This window comes from Gadus macrocephalus, chromosome 21 (assembly GCF_031168955.1).
Source record: "Gadus macrocephalus chromosome 21, ASM3116895v1".
Taxonomy (NCBI): domain Eukaryota; kingdom Metazoa; phylum Chordata; class Actinopteri; order Gadiformes; family Gadidae; genus Gadus; species Gadus macrocephalus.
In genome coordinates, this window is record NC_082402.1 from 15,850,048 (window position 1) to 15,870,583 (window position 20,536).

At 43.6% G+C, this 20,536-nt stretch overlaps 2 protein-coding genes, 2 long non-coding RNA genes and 1 other non-coding gene across 5 annotated transcripts; 2 read left to right on the forward strand and 3 right to left on the reverse strand.

Annotated features, from left to right (window-relative positions):
- Nucleotides 1-24: 24 nt before the first annotated feature.
- Nucleotides 25-7,123, forward strand: acat2 (acetyl-CoA acetyltransferase 2). The gene is made up of 9 exons (XM_060041029.1): nt 25-188; nt 776-910; nt 4,407-4,588; nt 4,902-5,019; nt 5,207-5,350; nt 5,448-5,570; nt 5,685-5,839; nt 5,925-6,035; nt 6,328-7,123. The coding sequence occupies exons 1-9, from the start codon at nt 140-142 to the stop codon at nt 6,496-6,498; spliced, it is 1,188 nt and encodes a 395-aa protein (XP_059897012.1). The 5' UTR covers nt 25-139; the 3' UTR covers nt 6,499-7,123.
- Nucleotides 7,124-7,197: 74 nt separating this feature from the next.
- tcp1 (t-complex 1) lies at nt 7,198-19,785 on the reverse strand. The gene is made up of 12 exons (XM_060041027.1): nt 19,626-19,785; nt 19,050-19,135; nt 18,465-18,593; nt 17,214-17,311; nt 16,994-17,104; nt 16,316-16,497; nt 15,902-16,028; nt 14,849-15,024; nt 14,599-14,722; nt 13,323-13,515; nt 12,767-12,930; nt 7,198-7,620 (listed from the first exon to the last, which is right to left on the reverse strand). Exons 1-12 carry the CDS (start codon nt 19,696-19,698, stop codon nt 7,407-7,409), a joined length of 1,677 nt encoding a protein of 558 aa, XP_059897010.1. The 5' UTR covers nt 19,699-19,785; the 3' UTR covers nt 7,198-7,406.
- Nucleotides 8,452-10,787, reverse strand: LOC132449406 (uncharacterized). The gene is made up of 2 exons (XR_009523561.1): nt 10,685-10,787; nt 8,452-9,853 (listed from the first exon to the last, which is right to left on the reverse strand). It is a non-coding gene; the product is annotated as an uncharacterized LOC132449406 (long non-coding RNA).
- LOC132449407 (uncharacterized) lies at nt 10,578-13,451 on the forward strand. The gene is made up of 2 exons (XR_009523562.1): nt 10,578-10,798; nt 12,521-13,451. It is a non-coding gene; the product is annotated as an uncharacterized LOC132449407 (long non-coding RNA).
- On the reverse strand, nt 18,099-18,239 carry LOC132450503 (small nucleolar RNA SNORA29). The gene has a single exon (XR_009523882.1). It is a non-coding gene; the product is annotated as a small nucleolar RNA SNORA29 (small nucleolar RNA).
- Nucleotides 19,786-20,536: the final 751 nt, after the last annotated feature.

A 20,536-nucleotide genomic window follows, 5' to 3' on the forward strand; every position in this document is an offset into this window, starting at 1 on the left:
CCTACAGTGCTGCATTGTGTCACTTTAATTGAGGTGGGGCGCTTCGTTCATTCCACAGCCTTCAGCGCACCATCCAGTCCCACCGGAGAAGAACCGAGCAACAGCCCTAAGCGGAAGCAGCCCAACGCATCTTTTTAAAATGAATCCTGAAACGGTTGTCATAGTCTCCGCTGCAAGGACGGCAATTGGTACAGTACAATATCACATTATTGAACGGAGTTTCGTTCATCGTAATAATTATTTGTATCCGTCTGTTAATACAATATTGCCCTTCTGACGTTTGTTTCGTTGTATTTGACAGTCAAATTGCGTATCAAATGAAATACTCTAACTATTAGCAGTCAATTCGGCATTTTGTTTAAATTAGTGATATTTCTACGTGTTTAGTTAGATCGTGTTCGCTCCTGCGGTCCGCTGATTGGCCTCTCAGCCTGTACTGATAGCTGTCAGGACAGTGATTGGTTGAGACGCTGTAGTGCGACCGGTCCTAATAGTTCTATTGGCAGTGTAACAACATGTAAAACTCGTTACTTATTTTATGCATTCACTTTAATCTATTGGTTATAGCTGTTCAATTTATATAACTATTTACCATACTTCCGTTTTACTGTATTATTATTTTATGATAACTTAATTGTTAATTATAACCACAATCGTTTTGTTAACGGTCCCTTTTGATTGTTGATTGAGTCATTGTGCTCTCTTGAGTTTACTAAAAGATTAGGACCGTTTAAGGATAAAATAAATAACAAAAGCTTTTCTTTTCTTGGCTAAGGCTCCTTCAACGGTGCCCTGTCCACGGTGCCTCTGCCTGACCTGTGCTCCGTGGTGATCAAGGATGTCCTGACGAGGGCTGGGCTGAGGCCCGAGGAGGTCTCAGAGGTTATCATGGGACATGTGCTAACAGCAGGTAGGGCTGACGACATCACACAGATAAATGGCATAGTTCTAGATAGGGTAATCCTGGGGTGGGCGGGGCAGACGGTGGGGCGAGGGCCGGACTCCCAGCCCAGAGGCTCTAGAGTCAATCTCCATTGTCTGCAACACCAACACTAAACTTTTTCCTTAAAGGTCCCATGACATGCTATTTTATGTATTCTTTAATATAGGTATTAGTGGGCAACTAACACAGTATTCAAAGACGTTCCCTAAATTCAGCCGTGGTGCAGAGTTACAGCCACTCCGAGCCAGTCGCACATTGAGCTTCCCCCAAATGCGCTGTTTCGGTGGGCGTGTCGAGGAGGAAGGTGGGGGTGTGGCCCTGAGCAGCTTGCAGCCACCATGCGCTCTGTTTACAGTGGATGTATCGCAATGGCGAGCCGCACACAGCCTTTAGCCGTGTTCTGTAAATATTCTAGAACACACGGGAGTCCTGGAGCTCTATATCTAAATATTATCATATAGCCTACACAGATATCTAGATCATATAATATATATTATCACGGCCAAAAGCTGTGTGAGCCGATATTATGAATCTCAAACGACCGCGTTGGGTTCTCCGACGTTCCTGGTTCTTCAACGTCCACATCAATGTGAATACACACACTGTAACGCAAGTGTTTCTTGTTGGTTCTTTGACTTGTCTTGTATTTCCACAACGAGACTGTCGTGGGGGTTATCTGAGCCATGGTTGAGAAGGAATTGGGGGAAAGGAACTTTGGTTTGACTCGCTGAAGTACATGAACTGCGACATGCCGCCGGTTGCCGCGAGGCACTATCGCCCGGCAGCGGGCAGCCGGCAGCAGGCAGCGCGCGGTTCAGTCGACTTCAGGTTGATGTGAAAGTGGAAGAACCAGAGACGTCGCAGAACCCGACAAAGTCGTTTGTGATTCATAATATCGTCTGGAGGCGCACACAATATGTTATAGATATAGATATCTATGTATTATATGATATTATTTAGATATAGAGCTCCAGGACTGTAACGCAAGTGTTGTACACTTCCTTGTTATTTGGATAACCGTTCTGCTGTTGGTGTGATGGCGCATAACACGAATGAATGAATTGGGGGGAAGAAACTTTGGCTTTGACTCCCTCAAGAACATGAACCACGACATGGAGGAGAAAGGGATTGTTGGCGGCGAATGTCTCCCGCTTGAGCCCCGCTGAGGGACCACCGCCGGAGGCGGAGGTGCATAAGCGCTGCCCGGCAAAGATCCCTTTCTCCTCCTTGTCGTGGTTCATGGTCTTGAGGGAGTCAAAGCCAAAGTTCCTTCCCCCCAATTCATTCTCAACCTTGGCTGAGATAACCCCCAATACGAGTCTCGTTGTAGAAATACCAGAGACGAGAGTCCGACGTGATGCGCCATCACACCAACAGCAGAACGGTTATCCAAATAACAAGGAAGTGTACAACACTTGCGTTACAGTCCTGGAGCTCTATATCTAAATAATATCATATAATACATAGATATCTATATCATATAACATATTGTGTGCGCCTCCAGACGATATTATGAATCACAAACGACTTTGTCGGGTTCTGCGACGTCTCTGGTTCTTCCACTTTCACATCAACCTGAAGTCGACTGAACCGCGCGCTGCCTGCTGCCGGCTGCCCGCTGCCGGGCGATGGTGCCTCGCGGCAACCGGCGGCATGTCGCAGTTCATGTACTTCAGCGAGTCAAACCAAAGTTCCTTTCCCCCAATTCCTTCTCAACCATGGCTCAGATAACCCCCACGACAGTCTCGTTGTGGAAATACAAGACACGTCAAAGAACCGACAAGAAACACTTGCGTTACAGTGTGTGTATTCACACACACACATGTGGCGCTCGCACGGTCGAGTCTCATTGGCGGGCCAACGTCTCTGGGCAGGCCAGGCAGAGTAAGGGGAGGAGCTGAGATTCCTCATGACGTCATGAGCACAGATTTCCAAATCAGCGCGCTTGAGCCTCCGTTTTTTCAAAGGCGAGCAGAACAGCTAGTGCTCGTTTTACACCAAACCCAAGTTTTAGCCACTGGGGGACCATAGGCAGGCTAGGGGAACTCATATTTATGTTAGAAAACCTCATAAATTGAGATTTTCATGTCATGGGACCTTTAACCTAAACTCAATATCAGCTTGTACTGTCAAATTATCTACCTGGAAACAAAGTGTACGCATTGGTAATTCTCACTCCTCATACCTTAACTGCAGTGGCGGTTCTACGTCAAGTTACGCCCCGGGCAAGACTCTGAGCAGGGGGGGGGGGGGGGGGGTGGATTATCTCATGGCCCCCCCTCTCTCCGAGCAGGGGGGGGGGGAAGCAGCACTTTCTAAGTTCTCGTGCCGCCCCCACGTGTGATGAAAAAATACCGGCTGCCCGGTTCACGTGCCCAGAACCGCCCCTGCTTGACTGTAATATTGGTGTACCACAGGGGTCAGTATTGGGCCCCATCTTGTTTAGCCTGTACATTAATGACTTACCTTCAGTCTGTCCATCTGTGAATATACGAATGTATGCAGATGATACAGTTCTTCATGTGCATGCAAAAAGCAAACAGCAGGCTGCAACTAAACTGACTGAAGCACTGGTCCACGTTTCTGGCTAAAAAGGTCATGTCTACATCTGAACATACAAAAACAGTCTGTATGTTCTTCTCTCAGAGATCTAGTGCACAGCAAGCTGATGTTTGTATTGAAGGCGAAAAACTCTTGGTTGTGTCTGATTTTAAATACCTTGGTATCATTTTAAATTCTAATTTAACTTTTAAAAACATGTTAAAAAAGTGGCAATTAGCCAGATTTAATCTGGGTAATAGAAACCCTTTATAAGCAAACCTTAAAAACATTAGATAAAAAACGTGTCAGCTATCACCCCTGCCATATCATAAATAAGTACAACTTATTTAATTTGAACATTTTTTTTAACATTATCTACATGCCGGTCTAATTTTCAAAATATTACATGCGCTTGCACCTCCTCCACTGGTGGAGTTTATACAGCAGAAAAGCAGCAGTGGCAGGGCAACTAGGGCAGCCACCAGGGGAGACTGTATTATACAGTATAGACGTAGTAAGTTGACCTGCCAAGGGACTACGGATGAAAATTAGCTTTTTTGCTAACTCTGGCACCTTTACATTTTGAGTGTAAACTAAAAATGTCAATGGATGTGCATTGTCCCTTTTTAAATAAATAAATCTCCTCCTCCACTGAAGACAGTTTTCAGAAGAAACTGTGCTGCAGTTTTTGTCAATCAAGTGGTAAATGCAGTCGGGATGATACTATCTTTTATTATTCATAAAAAAATGTCATGGAATGTCACGCCGTCTATCTGCACTACCTTTGAAGTCGATCGCAATCGACATATTGGGCACCCCAAACAAGAACACAACTGCAGATCGCTATGGATAAAAGCATGTGCTAAAACGGTACACAAAAGTAATTTCTCTTTTTTCATGTCCCCTTCCCGTCCTGAACCAGGTCACGGGCAGAACCCAGCGCGGCAGGCCAGCGTCAAGGCAGGCATCCCGTACTCAGTGCCTGCCTGGAGCTGCCAGATGGTGTGCGGGTCGGGGCTGAAGGCCGTGAGCCTCGGGGCCCAGGCCATCCAGACCGGGGACGCGATGGTGGTGGTGGCGGGGGGCATGGAGAGCATGAGCAGGGTAGGTGTTGAAAGTGGGGGGCGGCAGTAGCTCAACGACTCAGGAGGTTAAATGGTAACCGTAAGGTTGCTAGTTTGATCCCCGAGTGTCGGTGTCCCTGAGCAAGACGCCTCAGCCTGACTGCTACTGACGGCGTCGGTGTGTGAATATGTGCATGAATGGTCCTAAGTAGCTTTGGATAAAAACATCAGCAAAATCCCTAAATGTAAATGTCAAATGCCTAGGGGTCTCTAGAAGCACTCGTCGATAAGCTCAACCCAAAGTGTTCATCACACCTGGGTGTCAGTTCATGAATGGTCTGTCTCTCCCTAAGGCTCCTCACACGCTGCAGATGAGGGCGGGGGTGAAGATGGGCGACGCAGCTCTGCAGGACTCCATGGTGGCCGACGGCCTGACTGACGCCTTCCACGGCTACCACATGGGCATAACGGGTGAGGACAGCCAAAACAACACACTAAACACTGAGCTGTCAGTATGGACCATGATGTCCTATGGATTTCCTTTCCTATGCAGCAATGAACTACAACCAGCGATACGATCTTGCCATTAATCCGACTACTCTGTCATCAAGGCTGCCACTCACACTTCACTTAAACTGCACTTTTTATTCCTTACTAGCCGAGAATGTCGCAGGGAAGTGGAGCGTTACTCGGGAAGAGCAGGACAGATTTGCAGTTCATTCGCAGAATAAAACCGAGGCTGCTCAGAAGGCTGGACATTTTGAAGCAGAAATCGTCTCCGTCTTGGTGCCATCCAGAAAAGGCAAGGGTTTTTCTCCTGAAACCTAAACTATGTTTACATGCTTCATCTTTTCCATCTGGAACAGTGTTCAATAGGGGTTACTTCATCTTTCCTTCAGGTCCTGTGGAGGTGAAGGCAGACGAGTTTCCCCGCCACGGCAGCAGCATGGAGGCCATGTCCAAGCTGAGAGCCTGCTTCGTCAGGGACAGCAGCGGGACCGTTACCGCCGGCAACGCCTCAGGTACAAGGCCGCATGCCAGACATGTTGTCCCCCAATTGTCTGCCGAATATCAATTGGCTGGCTCCCATCGGTGTGTGGAGGTTAAGTGGGGCTCATGTTTTCTTTCTGTGCTAGGTATAAATGATGGAGCAGCAGCAACTGTCCTCATGAGCCAATCAGAGGCTGACAAGCGGGGCCTGAAACCCATGGCCATCATCTCCAGTTGGGCTCAAGCGGGCCTCGACCCATCGATAATGGGGACTGGACCCATTCCAGCCATTAGGAAAGCGGTGAGAACTGAACAGGATGTTTAGCATAATTCAATTAATCTTTTATCCTCCTTGTACCATTAATTTATTTATGATTGTGGTGCAGGTGGAGAAAGCAGGATGGAGGCTGGAGGATGTTGACCTTTTTGAAATCAACGAAGCTTTCGCTGCACAGTCAATCGCTGTGGTGAAAGAGCTAGGCCTGAATCCAGACAAGGTGAGCCATCTTTAGATTATAAGCAGTCCCCACTATTCTTGGCAGAGGGATGCATGATAGATCCTGCAGGGCAGCAGTAGCTCAGGAGGTAGCGTGGGTTAACAGGTAACCGGAAGGTCGCTAGTTTGATCCCCGGCTCCCCCTAGCTGAGGGTCGAGGTGTCTCTGACCGAGACGCCTCACACTGACTCATCGGCAGTCGCTTTGGATAAAAGCGACTGCCAAATGGCCCTAAATGTATGTGTAATCCTGTCCCACAATTCTACCTTCCACATTGCCCTTGTTCTCGCCAGGTGAATGTGAGTGGAGGAGCCATCTCTCTAGGCCATCCCATAGGCATGTCTGGCTGCAGAGTGCTGGTCACCCTGCTGCACACACTCCAAAGGACAGGAGGAAAGAAGGGCGTGGCGTCCCTCTGCATCGGGGGTGGGATGGGCATCGCCATGTGTGTGGAGAGGGTGTAGATCAACGATGGACGGGATGTTGGAACCGGGTTTGTTTAGACTATCTGGAAATGTAACCAATTTATTGGGGCTGACCTTGAGGTGTTCCATCGCATGACAACTTGAAGGATGTTATAACACATTCTACCGTCTTATCTTGTGACATGTGCTGCTTTTATCTCTTCTCCTGGATGGTCATGTTCTTCCAGCACGATTGATGAAGTGATCAGGCTTTTGTAGAAGGTTAATGGTTAAGGTTTGAATTACCTCAGGAGAGCTGGGGTTTTTGGTACAATTTCCAATGCCTTGTGAATATTAATTTTTACTGACGTTTAAGTGAGCTGGGAAAATATTTAGCAATAACCAGACAGTACTCTTGGCCTCTTAAATACTAATCCATCGTCATACATTTGATGTATTGTGCCAAAAAGAAGCTTACATCTTTTTCCAGCATTCCACTCAGTGTCTTTGCAATGTCCCTCACCTCAAATCACTACTTCCTTGGTGTGGCACCTAGGCTACATTGCTGCAGTGTTTCTTGGAGATTCCCAGTTTTAAGTTTTAACTCGGAACCTATTTTTCTTTATGCAGCATAATACCAAAGTGAAAATGTTTACCAACAGGAATATTAAACAATTCTAACCTATTCTCCTGTATGCTTCGAAAAAATAAGTTCAACTTCAGAAAGACTGCAGACCCAACAAATTGAGTTAACAAATCAACAGTCTACAACCATTGAGGGTTTATTTCCAAGTGTTCAAAACAAATCTGTTACAATCCCCACAGTAACAGGCAGCGACATGAATGCAGGAGTGAAAGACAAACGAGCAAAGTGCAGGCCTACGCTAACCACAACAGGAACGTATAAAGCTCCTTACGTATAAATACACGTACAACACACGGGGATGTGTGGCCGTCAGGGGGCCCCTCTAACCCTCCAGGGACCCGGACGCCACGGCGTCACTGTATGAGGGCCCGCCTTCCTTCTGTTCGGGGAAGAGCTTGATGAGGTCGTCGATACGCAGGATGGTGATGGCGGCCTCAGTGGCGAACTTCAGGCTCTTGGTCTTCACCATGGTAGGCTCATACACACCGGCCTGGCGGTTGTCTCTGGGCTTGCCATTGACCAGGTCCAGACCGATCCTACCGAGAGAAGCCCGTACCATTGAGTGTGGTTCCACAACATTACATGCTTAAGCCACTTTAAGATAATTTAAAGTGATGCCAACGGGATCTGAAAAAATCAAATAACCATTACACATCACAGATGAGCCACTGCACACCTACCGTATATCTTTTAAATATCAAAGGGTTTGCCAATATACACCTCAAGTTACCATCAACTCAGTCTTGGAAATACTCCAAGATTTAGAGATAAGGTTATCGCTAAATCCCCACCACCACTTTGTTTTGTGTTTGTTCTTCAGTGTTTTCCATACATAGACCAATGTGTGGCGCAACAGAATGAACACCGAGCGCCACAGATTCTGCCATAAAAGATTTGGCTTTTATTTTTTACGCGATCTCCGCATAGCACTCTTCTCCCAGTCATTGTCGTTCACACACGCACACAGAGACAAGCGCGCATACATGCCAATGGTGCGCGGGTACACTACCACTTATTAGATAAACCGGCATATCACTGATACATGCACACGTACTGACAACGGATTCGCCCGCTCCTCCTCTCAACGCGCCTACAAAGGAAAAGCCGAAACGGCGGGATATTTGCGATTAATGTGAAATGCGGTTATAGTTTAAAAAGACCCCGGCCCCAGCCCGTTCTGCTGGCGATTGAATTCGCTCTGCAGCAGGGACTGGAGATCGGGAAGAGGGCCGGGTCCACTTTGAAATTTATTTTGTGTGCGATTGCTTGATTACACAAATGAGCAAACACGAAATACCCCACTAGAATCATTTAGCATACATGTATACATCTGATATACTTTCACAAAAGTTTAGAATGACAATGTGTCCCATCACAAGTGGTGACTGAACAGCTCAGAGTGCAGCTGCAGCCCTCACTCAAAGACGGGTATATTTTATCCCACGCGTATCACCGTGTACACTACTGGGCAAGCGTCACAGCAAATTTATAATGGGATTACTGGCAAGAGTACAGAACGTTATCACTTTAGGATGCTACCACCTGGCCCTTTATACCCACACCTCCATTACCCTCAACATTAGGGCTGTAACGATACACCAACTCACGATTCGGTTTGCATCACGATTATTGACCCACGGTTCAATACATCCCACAATTTTTTAAATTCAAAAAGCATTTTATTTAAACAACACTTATCTAACAATTAACTTGATGAAACATTTAACAAATAAGTTGGAACACTGAACAGAAAGAATATTAAAGTATAGCAAAATGAATAAATAAATAACCAAAGATTGCAGTTGGAGGATACTTAGAGGTAGGCAAAAACCCTCAACTAGTTTTGTGGTTTAGGCTTATGTATTTGAAAATATTAATGTCAAATAAATAATTGTAATTTGAATAGTTTGGTAGCACTAACCAGCGGTTTTTTTTTTTTTCGGTCAAATATACTGTTATCGCTTCCTATTAGGCTATGTAGCTTAAATAAAGACATAATCAGGCTGTATAGAATGCAACATGCTTAATAGCCCAACTTTCAAATCAATGAGAAAAAACATGAACGTCTGATTCGTAATAACAAGGCATAGTGGTGGTGGTTAGTGAGGTCCCCCCTTCACTTTAGGCGTCTTTGAGTGTTATTAATTATTATTCTTCATGTTTAACCTCTGTTTTCCTTTTATTCCTAGTCTGTTTTACATAGTTTTGAATGATGACTATATGCTCTGTAAGGTGACCTTGGGTGTTTTGAAAGGCGCCTCTAAATTAAATGTATTATTTGTATTATTATTATTATTATTATAGTGTTATGAGTAGCGTACGTGTGTGCGCGAGAATGGTAGTGTGTGCGCGTGCGTTGGTGAGTGACGTCAACGAGTGAGTTGACGAGCGAGGAGAACTAGCGGTAGCATGTGTGTGTTGAGTGAAGAATCAAACGAGTCCGGTAGAATAAAGTACCCAGCCTGTCAATAATCGGTGGCCGCTTCATTCCGACCTATAAGCAGACCAACTGCCGGTCAAATCACACAAAACACTAGAGACAGGGATCACACAGGCTATTTTTGCGCGCTTGGTCCACTCTGGATAAATGTCGTTCATATCGCATATGAGGACTTTGCAGGCTGTGGAGAAATGCAATCCTCCGTAGCCACGGAGCGCTGTCATCACAGCGGGGGCATCTCATCGCGCAGACTTACGGCATCGATAACAGCGGTGTCAGCAGACTATTATTTAGACAGATTATTAGCAAATTTCAATCTGACAATTTGACTGGAGATTAGGGCTGTCAACGAATATTCGTTCGAAATGTATCCAAAAACGCGAATTCGAACGTGAAAATTAATATTCGAATGTGAAAAAACACTCCCGCGGTACAAGCGCCTCTATCTGCTTTGTGAATGAGCCTCTGTCTGTTCGCGATGTCCCTCATAATATTCGAAATCGAAAACACTCCCGCGGTACAAGTGTAACAGACTAGTATTGTGAAGAGCGAATGTATTTTATCCCCTCGGGGTTTCCGTACTTGGATATAGGTATTCCAGCTCTCACGCTGTGACTGGGTGACTTCTGATATGTACTAAGTAAACGAGACTATTTTCCCTTCCACGCTTGTGTCATAAATATCTAAGTGCCAACGCTCGGTTACACAAGCGCCTATCTGCATTGTGAGTGAGCCTCCGTCTGTTCGCGATGTCCCTCGTTTTAAAGTAAGGAAATGCCCAGCAGGAAGCCGCCGCCCACCAGCACTCTCAACGAGACGTGTGTATATATATATATATATACACACACACACGTCTCGTTGAGAGTGCTGGTGTGTGTGTGTGTGTGTGTGTGTGTGTGTGTGTGTGTATATATATATATATATATATATATATATATATATACACACACGTCTCGTTGAGAGTGCTGGTGTGTGTGTGTGTGTGTATGTGTATATATATATATATATGTGTACACACACACACACACACACATGGTTTTGTCGCATTATTGACGGCAACTGTGTAAAATAGGCAACCAGATATTCGAATAGTTCGAATTCGTGATTTTTTTCCAAACGAACATTCGAATGTCATTTTTGAGCAATTTTGACAGCCCTACTGGAGATAGAATTTTTTTCTGACATTTAATTTTTCTATTACCGGACAACGGAAACCCAACGGAACAGCTCATATCACGTGGCTGGATCTGGACTGGAAGGATGATGGGACAGGGGTTGACATTAAGGTTTCAAAAGCACTTGCCCATTGGGAAAGGACAGGTCAGGTTCAACTTGCCCGAATGTAATGTTCACTTGCCCAAATTATAATCAGAATCGTTAACAGGCCTCTTTTTGCCAGGCATCCGGCCTGGTTTTGGGGGGGGCTCAGAAAAATCATCCTAGCTCAGACTGAAGCTGAATGTTAGCTTCCACACATGTTGTGTTTAAAAAATAACAAACTTCTTTGTTTACTTATTTATCGAGCGGTCACATCGTGCCATGAAGTGATTTCAGTCCAACGTTGCAACCTATTAAAGCTATCGCCAAGTTATATGTAGACCTGCATGATTTGATGCAAATGTAAATAACTAAATGCTGTTTAGTGATGTAGTTTTTTGTAGCTCTAACTGAATAATCACAATCGCGTTTCTAGTAGGGTTGTCAGTCACGATACTGGATTTTCTAACTTCAACACTATTCCTGGAAAAATATCGATATTCTATACCATTTTCGATATCAGGGGAAAAGTTTATAAAAGAACATACCCAAAGTAAATACATTATATCTCCACAACTGCAAGGGCGATAATGTCATCGTTGGGCCAAAAGAAAGATTGTTGTGCAAGTGAAATATTCAATGGGGATAATACTTGGTGCATAAAGCCATGGAACGCAGCATAAGTGGAAGATAACATTTCCACCTGAAATAATTATCAGTATCAGTTGGTCGTAATCAGTTGGGAGCGCTGTCTTACTATGAGACACAAATAAAGGTAGATATCTTACAATTTCGACACTTGACAGCTCTATTTAAAGTTCAGGGCAATCGAATGCACCAAGCCAAACACTCGCAAATAAATATATGGCCACTAGATTGCGCTGAAGTGTTCAGAATGTTTTCTGATTGAAGGCAATTTACCTATTTCCTAAGAAACCTTCTCTTATTCATTCATTGAAAACACCATGTTAAGTTGCAAAATTTGGCCCAGATACTGGATAATCTGTTTATGGTGGTTTTATTCGATCAGAATCAACTTTGTGGACAAAAATCACAAAGGTAATACTTTAAAATAAAAGAAAAGGGGACGTTTCTTCTTAAGTTGTTATTTGCGAGTTTTAGTCACAGAATGATATGGTTTGGACTGTTGGAATAAGTGGAGGCTCAGCTTTCATGTGATATATACAGTAGTTTGTGAGGGTCCAATTTCGTGAAAAAGATCGCTATTGCTGTGTGCATGTGCACAGTTATGAAACCCAAAACCGTGTTCTTGACTTTCCTTGATAATTTGCCTCAATCCAAAGTACTTCCAAACTGCACTCCTCCATCACTACTCCATTTAACTTCTACCTAAACCGTTCGCGGAGGTGCTGCACTTGAGATGCTAGCTGTGTTGGCTAACCTTTAGCGAATCACTGCCAGAGACCGCACTGCGAGTGAGTGACAGAAGGCGGGGCTATATTCGCACTGAAGCGATGCGTGTCTGTTAACTCGCTTTCCGAGAGAAGAGAAGACAGCGCGCTCATCAATTGCAAATACTTCTATTTTGTGTGGTTTTGCGGAACAAAAGGTTGTCCTGCAGTTTCTAAAAACATTTGAATAAATAGCTTTTATATTAACATCCACCCAAAATCCACTTGCCGGTTCGGGCAACCAGAAAAAATCGTAACTTGCCCAAACATTTTTTTTTACTTGCCCCGGGCAAGCGGGCAACCGTTAGTGTCAACCCCTGTAGTTAGGAAGGGCGTCTCACGCTTCTGTCTACTCACAACACGCGACAGGTTTGTGGCTTTGAGTGTCGCGATTTTGGTTTCGATACGCATATCGTTACAGCCCTACTGACCATAATATGAAGCTGTCCATCACCCTAAAAGCCACTAAAGGAAGCACCCATTTCAACCAAATTCTACTCATGGGAATTGAGTCAAGTTATGGGAACACGATTTGATGCTCCATACTGAAATCACTCTGGACAATGCACTCACCATTTGAGGTTCTTGCGTTCAGGGTTGATTTGTGCTTCGTTGTGGAAAGCACGAAGCTTGGCCACCAAGTCGGTGGAGTCCTGTGCTGCATTCACAGCAAGGGTTTTGGGGATGACCAGGAGGGAGCGGGCAAACTCTGCAATGGCCAACTGCTCCCGGGAACCCTGAAGAAACAAGTCTTAACGCATAACTACACAAAACTATGCAAGCATGTCCATAGGCATCTCCCCCACTTCTTGAAAAAATACTAAATTTGAGCGTTTTTTGAGTGGGGATAAAAACTAGACATGTGCCATCATTGCATTTAGACGTAGCAGAGTGGAGGCCGCCAAAACATCCTCAGACAACGATGGACAGTCACTCTATCCCGTTAGCATAGCCACTCATCTCTGGGGAGTCAGATGAGCGGTAGTAAAACAGGAATGGTTGATTTTTTTTTTCAGATGCATCTAGATTTTTATCTATGATCACAGCACACAATATCTTAAAGCTTCTGCATCTTCATTCACACCACTGAAGTCCTCATTTTGGCGAAGATAGAGGGGTGGGGTCTCACCATGCTAGTGGCATAGTTCTCCAGGTAGATGGACAGTGCTGCCTCCACAGCACCTCCTCCTGGCACCACAGACTTGGACTCCAGGACCCTCTTGACCACACACAGGGCGTCATGCAGGGAGCGCTCCATCTCGTCACACATGAAGTCGTTGGCCCCACGCAGAATGATTGAAGCACACGTACGCGCTTTGGTGCTGAGAGAAAATACAAAAAATTGTTAGGAAAAGAGCACTGCCATGGGTGACCTCCTTGAACAGCACCAAACCCTAGTCCTTCAATAGTAAGCATGAGCATTTCCCGTTCCTCGCCCCAAATGGAAAAATGCAGGACATGCAATCTGTCTAGTTTTAGCAAAGGATGTTCACCTATAAAATATTTTTTATGAATCTAAACGTTCACTACTAGATTTTTCAAAAAAAATACTTAAGAAAACAATCTGCGCCATTATCAGTGATGGTGCGTTGGGTGGGGTGCGTTGGAGGGATTTATTATGACGTTCCCGTTAGGTTACCAGTACTAGTTTGGCACCAGTCAATTACAGCGTTCTCATCCTGACAACTGGTTGGTCCTTCCCATGTTGCATGCAGAAAAAGGCAATTTCGGACAAAGGAGTTAAGACTCATTGCCGTTACTGTACATTCACTGATCATGCTAAATGATGTGGGTAGGCAACCCGCGATGGCCATTCTGAGCCAGAAAACCCTTTAAGAGCAGTCGATACACATTTTTCTCTGAATGTTTTAATAAAATGCATTTCTGCAGGTAAATATGAATTAAAATATAATAGATTGAAATATGAATGAAGCAAAATGTAGTTTCCCCATGAATTAAATAATTCCATTCAATGTGGTTTACCATTGTCTACAGCACTCTTCACCCCAGTTGGTAACAAGAGTATTAAATACTTAAATACCCGTTTAAGATATGCTGATATAATAACTATGGCTTCATGGACGAGCTTGTGCTCCGGATATTGAACTCCACTTTGCACACTGCAGACCTCAGCAGGTTTTAGTCGCGCCGGGGGAACATCGTTTAGTTGTCCATCATTTCAGTTTGTTTAACACTAAAGAAACAATCCGCTATATTCACTTTGCACTTGTTTTTTTTAAGGTTCTGAAGTTTGTTTTAAGCCTTATTTTAAAGTAGTATTTGGTAAAAAATAAAAACATAAATCATTACACTACGCATTTCAAATAGGTTTTTTTTAAACCATCAGTATGGATGACTGGCGAGAGTCCATGTGAAACTAGGTCTGCATCGTCAACGGTTCTTACTTCTTAATGAGGATGAGCTCATCATCACAGAGCCGCTCCTGCACCACCTCCTCAGCCTGCCCCAGCATGGTGGGCTCAAAGGTCTCCTCTCCCTCAAGGTTGGTCAGGGACGGGCAGATGGTCGCTAAGATGTCACAAAAAAACCATTAAAAACATTTAACTGATATATTTAATACCTAATACTCCGCACATAAATGACCAAACAACAACACAAGGAACCATGAGACCATTCTAGCTACTCTGGCCTTACCTCCGGTTGCCTTGGCGATGCGTTTGAGGTCCCTCTTGAGCACCCTCCTGACGGCCATCGCTCCGACATCAACAAAGTACTTGAGGCACATGTCATCAATGCCCCCGGTGGTCAGGATGACGTTGGCGCCGGACGCCAGGATCATCTGGATCCTCTCCTTGGTGATATCGGACTCCCTGGCAAAGTCGAAAATCATTGAAATTAAAATGAGGACCCCATTACATAAAACAACACATCCTGAGCTGCTGGTGATATCGCACGTGTTATTTTGTCTAGCAGACAATGCTTTGTGTCAAATATTGCAGTTTGCCTACTTGGACCAGTCTTGCTAGGATTAAATACTTCATAGATCCATAGAATAATTGATAGATGGATTCCAACATGGGTTCATCCTAGATCTCAATGAGTACTTGTGTACTGGGTTAGGATGAGATTTCAGTTGAACAGGTAACATTCACAATATTCAATATTTTTTGAATAGCCATCAATTCTAACTAAAAAATAAAAACACCAAACAAACTACTAGCTGCCATTAAGTTGTGGGATTCTTTAAATACAGAACCACACAGTAGAGCTGTGCTGCAATACAGCAGTTCATGGCAGGCGGTCAATATTGTCAAACACTACCTACCCAGAAGAGCCACTTATTTTAGTTTAAACAATATGCAAAGGATCAGCTAATTATATATCCTGCTTCAAAACTTCAAAATACATTCATAAGACTAAGTTTAATAGAAAGCGGATTGTATTTGAGGGCATTGAGTCATACCATCAGGATTACAAAATAACCTGGTTTACTGTAATGGCTCAAGAGCCCCCCCAATGCTTATGCATTCATATAAAATTGTACAAATTTGAAATGCTGTAAGGTATCCAGTCCAAATAAGTGGCTGAACAGCTAAGAGTATAGCAGCAGCCTCAACTCAGACGAGTATATTGTATCCCACGCGTATCACTGTGACACTATTGTGAAAGCATCACAGCAATTATTAAATGGGAAGACTCGAGTGAAGAACATTACAAGAAAAGCGGAGAAGGCAACATCTTCCTTGCCTCTGTCTGATCTGGTCGAGCTTCTCTGGGTCATTGATGATGACTTGGACGCCCATCTTCATCTTTGTCTTCTGAAGGCTGAAGTCCAGGCAGGCGATCTTGGCATTGGTCACACGCTTCACCATGCCTTTAATTTGATATAGGACATCAAATAAAGTCAGGCCAATATAACGGGGCATAAAAGATTGCGCTACACACTTTAATGTTAAGAGTTTTATTTGGCCATAAGAGGGTGTCACAGTTTACGGAGAATAACTGCAACTATACGTCTCAAGGTCAAGGTAATATTTCCCATGTTTTTCACCGTTGTGCTACAAGAAACAAACACAACGGCAAACTTCATGGGAGTTGATACAGGTTGTATACACACACCTATATAAAACATCCTTGCATTTTACATCAAATTTAACTTACATTGTGATCCCACGGTGCAATTCACTGCATACCCGTTGACCAGGAAACTCTCCTTCTGGCTGCGGCCATGGGCCTTCAGCACATTCACCGAGTTGATGGGATATCTGGCCACTCCCTTGTTGTCCACAAACTTCACAGCCAACGTAGCATCCACTACCATGTTGGCAAAGAACTCGGAATCACTGAGAGGGGCTGGTCAAGGATGGTTGGTCAATTTCAAAATGTTAGTATATATAAATAAGATGTTTTTGTGCGATGTTTAGCTTTTTGATCGATGGAAGATTTCTAGGTATGCTTCAACGAAACATCTGGTTAACCGTCCGAAATACCACCACTAACAGCCCAAAATCTAGTAGAATAATTTAGCATACATGGATTTATCAGATGTACCGTCGCAAAAGTTTAGAATGACAATGTGTCCCATCACAAGTGGTGACTGAACAGCTCAGAGTGCAGCTGCAGCCTTCACTCAAAGACGGGTATATTTTATCCCACGCGTATCACTGTGTACACCACTGTTCAAGCATAACAGCAAATTTAAAATGGGATGACTGAACCATGATAATCGATGATAAAGCACCCAAGCCATTTTGCCCGTGCTCATTGCCCACATCTTGATTGTTCACTTTCAAAATGTAGACAGAAACCCTACGTGGCTATTTTAGGCTGGAAGGATACACTCCGATGATCTTGGAGGACATTGAGGTCTTGGCGGCGTTAATAAGGCACTCCCTTCCCAGGTCTTCTGTTCCGATGGTGAGGTTCTCATTAATGTAGCGCACAGCCTCTCTGCAAAACGTCAACGAAAAACACAATTTTTGCATGTTCAAATGGGATGAAAAACCAATGACTCGGCTAAAGCACAAAGGTACATCCAGGGGTTGTTGTGTATTCTTACTTGCAGGCTAAACGGTATCCACTGATGACTGACGTGGGGTGGATCTTCTGCTTTACCAACTCGTCTGCGCTTTTAAGCAATTCTGCTGCCATGATCACCTGAAAAAATAATGCAGTGATGACTCCTTTCTTGGCTCTATTTTTAGGGCTGGATTCAAGTAAATAATTGTACGTGAATTGCAAGGCTGATTCAAGTAAATAATGTATTATGTCCAGGCTTTTTCACAAACTCCTTGGCAGTTGTGTTTATAAACCTAGTGCTGCTCCACATGCCTTATACGAAAGCTGTAGCTAGATTATGGAAGACAATCTAAATAATTGGATTCAATACATTTTTTATTATAATTAGGGCTTATTATAATGGTGGACCCAGGCTTTCAATTTATTAGAGTTCTTGGGAAAAAATTTAACATTACCTTTCTAATGCATACTATTTCTACCAAAGTAACCAACTGTGTTGCGCTTGTGCCATAACTTTAAAGGGTGCAGGTCTAATTTATTATATTAAGTAGTCAAACAAGTTAACTATAGCCCATGATAATGACCCCTTTAATTGACAAATGTAAGGGTAATCTGATCTGCCAGCATAATTTGGCTATTATTCATTCTAAATAGTTTGATCAGCGGTCTATAATGGTCATTCAGATTACAATTACACAAAATAATGCATCTACACGCCTCTAAAATGGCTTCAACGTTCTCGAATAGGTGCACACATAATTTAAATGAACTGACGACATGTCATGATACGTTCTCATCCCATAATTGTAATACTTTACACACAAGTGAACCCCCTGAATCAGCTCGAAATCAAATCCAAAAAAAAGCACAGAAAATATACATGCTACATGATCAACAGAAGATAATGAAAAGACCCAAATAATAACTGGACATGTGCCATCATTGCATTTAGAGATAGCGGAATGGAGGCCGCCAAAACCTCCTCAGACAACGATGGAGAGACTCTATCCCGTTAGCATAGCCACTCATCTCTGGGGAGTCAGATGAGCGGTAGTAAAACAGGAATGGTTTTCTATACACTTTAGGTAGTTTTGAAACCAGTACTTTTATTTAAGTAAGAAGCTTGAGTTGATACTTCAACAGAAGTCTTTTTTAACCCTAGTATCTATACTTCTACTTGAGTAATGAATGTGAATACTATTGATACCTCTGAACAACAGCTCAACACGCTCAACTCTACATTCAGACCGCCGAGTTCTTTATTTTGCGCCAGGCTGATGTCATTACTCACCACAGAGGTGGTCCCATCCCCGACCTCCTTATCCTGCAGCTCAGCCAGCTCGCACAGGACCTTGGCTGCCGGGTGCTCCACTTCCAGGAGCTTCAGGATTGTGGCCCCGTCGTTGGTGATGGTCACATCCTGTCATTACAACCACAATCAGAACTAGAAAATACATTTCCTGCAGAAAATGCAGTGAGTGCTGTAGTACAAAGTGAGGTTGAAAATATTTTTGAATAAGCCACATAGATTAAGACATAAAGAAATGTTAATTGGCTTAAGTGAAGGGATTGGAACAAAAGTCTAAATGGAGTAAACAATGTAAACATGCACACCATTTAAGAAAAAGTAAATGTTTGGAAACAAATTAATTAAGCTAATATTTACAAATTTGAATGGAGTCTCTATGTGAAAAATTTAGGAAGGAGATAGGTCCCAAAGTTTGTAGAGAATAAAGAAAGAATAAAACGTATGAAGAACAATAGTTGAGCGCTGCATGCAGAACTCACCTAATTACACAAGAGTACAATTCTTCCACATGTTTTAGTTTAGTTTTGTTCAGAGATTAGCGATCATCATGAACAAAGTTAGACCTACCCCAATGTCGTCCACCAACATCTTGTCGAGCCCCACCGGTCCCAGGGAGCTCTTGACGATGTTGGCGATGGCGGATGCAGCCATGACTGGAAGGGCGATTGAATGGTTTAGCATTAACACCCTTTTCCATACCAAGAAGCTTTTTAAGTTAACACTAGTGAAATAATAAAAGTGGTGTTACTGCGCCACTAAAATTTAAACAGAATCCTATTCAAACGAGCCACACCTTCATAGCATGACAGTAAATTATATTGGCATAGCCGATTGGCAACAGTCGTCACAATGAATGAACAGGATTAAACCGGGACGGCAGTGTTTACAAACGAAACTAACGTGTATGAAAATTAAGAAAATGGAAAAGTACGGGTACATCGCAGATGTACGTGCTACGAAATATGTGCTGGCTCATCGCAGCAGGTCCGAGGGGGGAGCCGCCTAGCATTAGCCATCATAATCCAGGCTAGCATGATCCGCACATGCTGCACGGGACCCCCGTTCAGTTGGTTGCCTCGAGCCGCCCGTCGCCGCGAAACACGGAGCCACCTTAAGCACGAAGTTATCACGAAGATATCTTACCATTTTGAGTGCGAACAGACTCGCCAGTGGTTCTCTGGCCGAGCACGTTTAACGGACCATCTAATAGCGACATTTTGACTAACACGCCGCTGAGAAGAAAGGAAGTGTGGTGTTGCACTGTGGGTAAACCCGGGATTGGCGCAGTGGCTTTTGGGAAACGCGGCATTAACAAGAATGTTCCAGAAACAAACCAACGGTTTATTTAAACCGACCTGATCAATTTGATTTGAACCTGTCTAAAACACATAATGAGAATTATCAAAGATAATGTATCTTCTTATCACACGCAAATCAAACTCTTAACATGCACTGAAATAAAAACTTCATTTCCCAGCATGCCATAGGCCTTATTTGGGGGTCAAGCAGCGAAGACATCACTAATTTTCGTTTCCAGATTTATATTTTAAAAATGTCTATTTGAATAGCTTTTATGCATGATTACATGCAATTGACAGACATTGTTGATCTTGGCAGGTATCAGTTCATTATGTTATGTTATGTTTATGAATGGCCGTGGCATGGCCACCCTACTCACTGTACCTTGCACATGTTTAAAATAAAGACATGAATATATGAACCTGTGTATTATTTGAATATCTTGGTATTGAATGCAAAATAACAAGGTACATTTATACATGGCACTATAGGACCAGTTTAATATAAAACACAATTTTATAAATGATATAAGTAGGGGGTCCCCGCTCCATCTCTCCATCAGTTTGGAGGTCCTTGGCCTGGAAAACGAACTTGAAGACCCCTGCTCTAGTTCATTCCACCAGCAGTCGTTATTACTAATTACTGAGACGGTCATCATGCAGCCACCTAGCCGATTGCGTCTGTCCAGCAAAATTAGTTTATGGAGTCCTATTCTGCTTGACCCCCACAATGCTGCTCGCAGCTATATTTTTGTA

Coding starts and splice junctions, on each gene's coding strand:
- tcp1 (XM_060041027.1), bottom strand. CDS start 19,698: ATGTCGCTATTAGATGGTCCGTTAAACGTGCTCGGCCAGAGAACCACT. Junction 15,025..15,901: donor CTCGACCAGATCAGACAGAG/GCAAGGAAGATG, acceptor CGACTTTGCCAG/GGAGTCCGATATCACCAAGG. Junction 12,931..13,322: donor AGAACTATGCCACTAGCATG/GTGAGACCCCAC, acceptor TTGTTTCTTCAG/GGTTCCCGGGAGCAGTTGGC.
- acat2 (XM_060041029.1), top strand. CDS start 140: ATGAATCCTGAAACGGTTGTCATAGTCTCCGCTGCAAGGACGGCAATT. Junction 5,351..5,447: donor CTTGGTGCCATCCAGAAAAG/GCAAGGGTTTTT, acceptor TCTTTCCTTCAG/GTCCTGTGGAGGTGAAGGCA. Junction 5,571..5,684: donor TACCGCCGGCAACGCCTCAG/GTACAAGGCCGC, acceptor TTTCTGTGCTAG/GTATAAATGATGGAGCAGCA.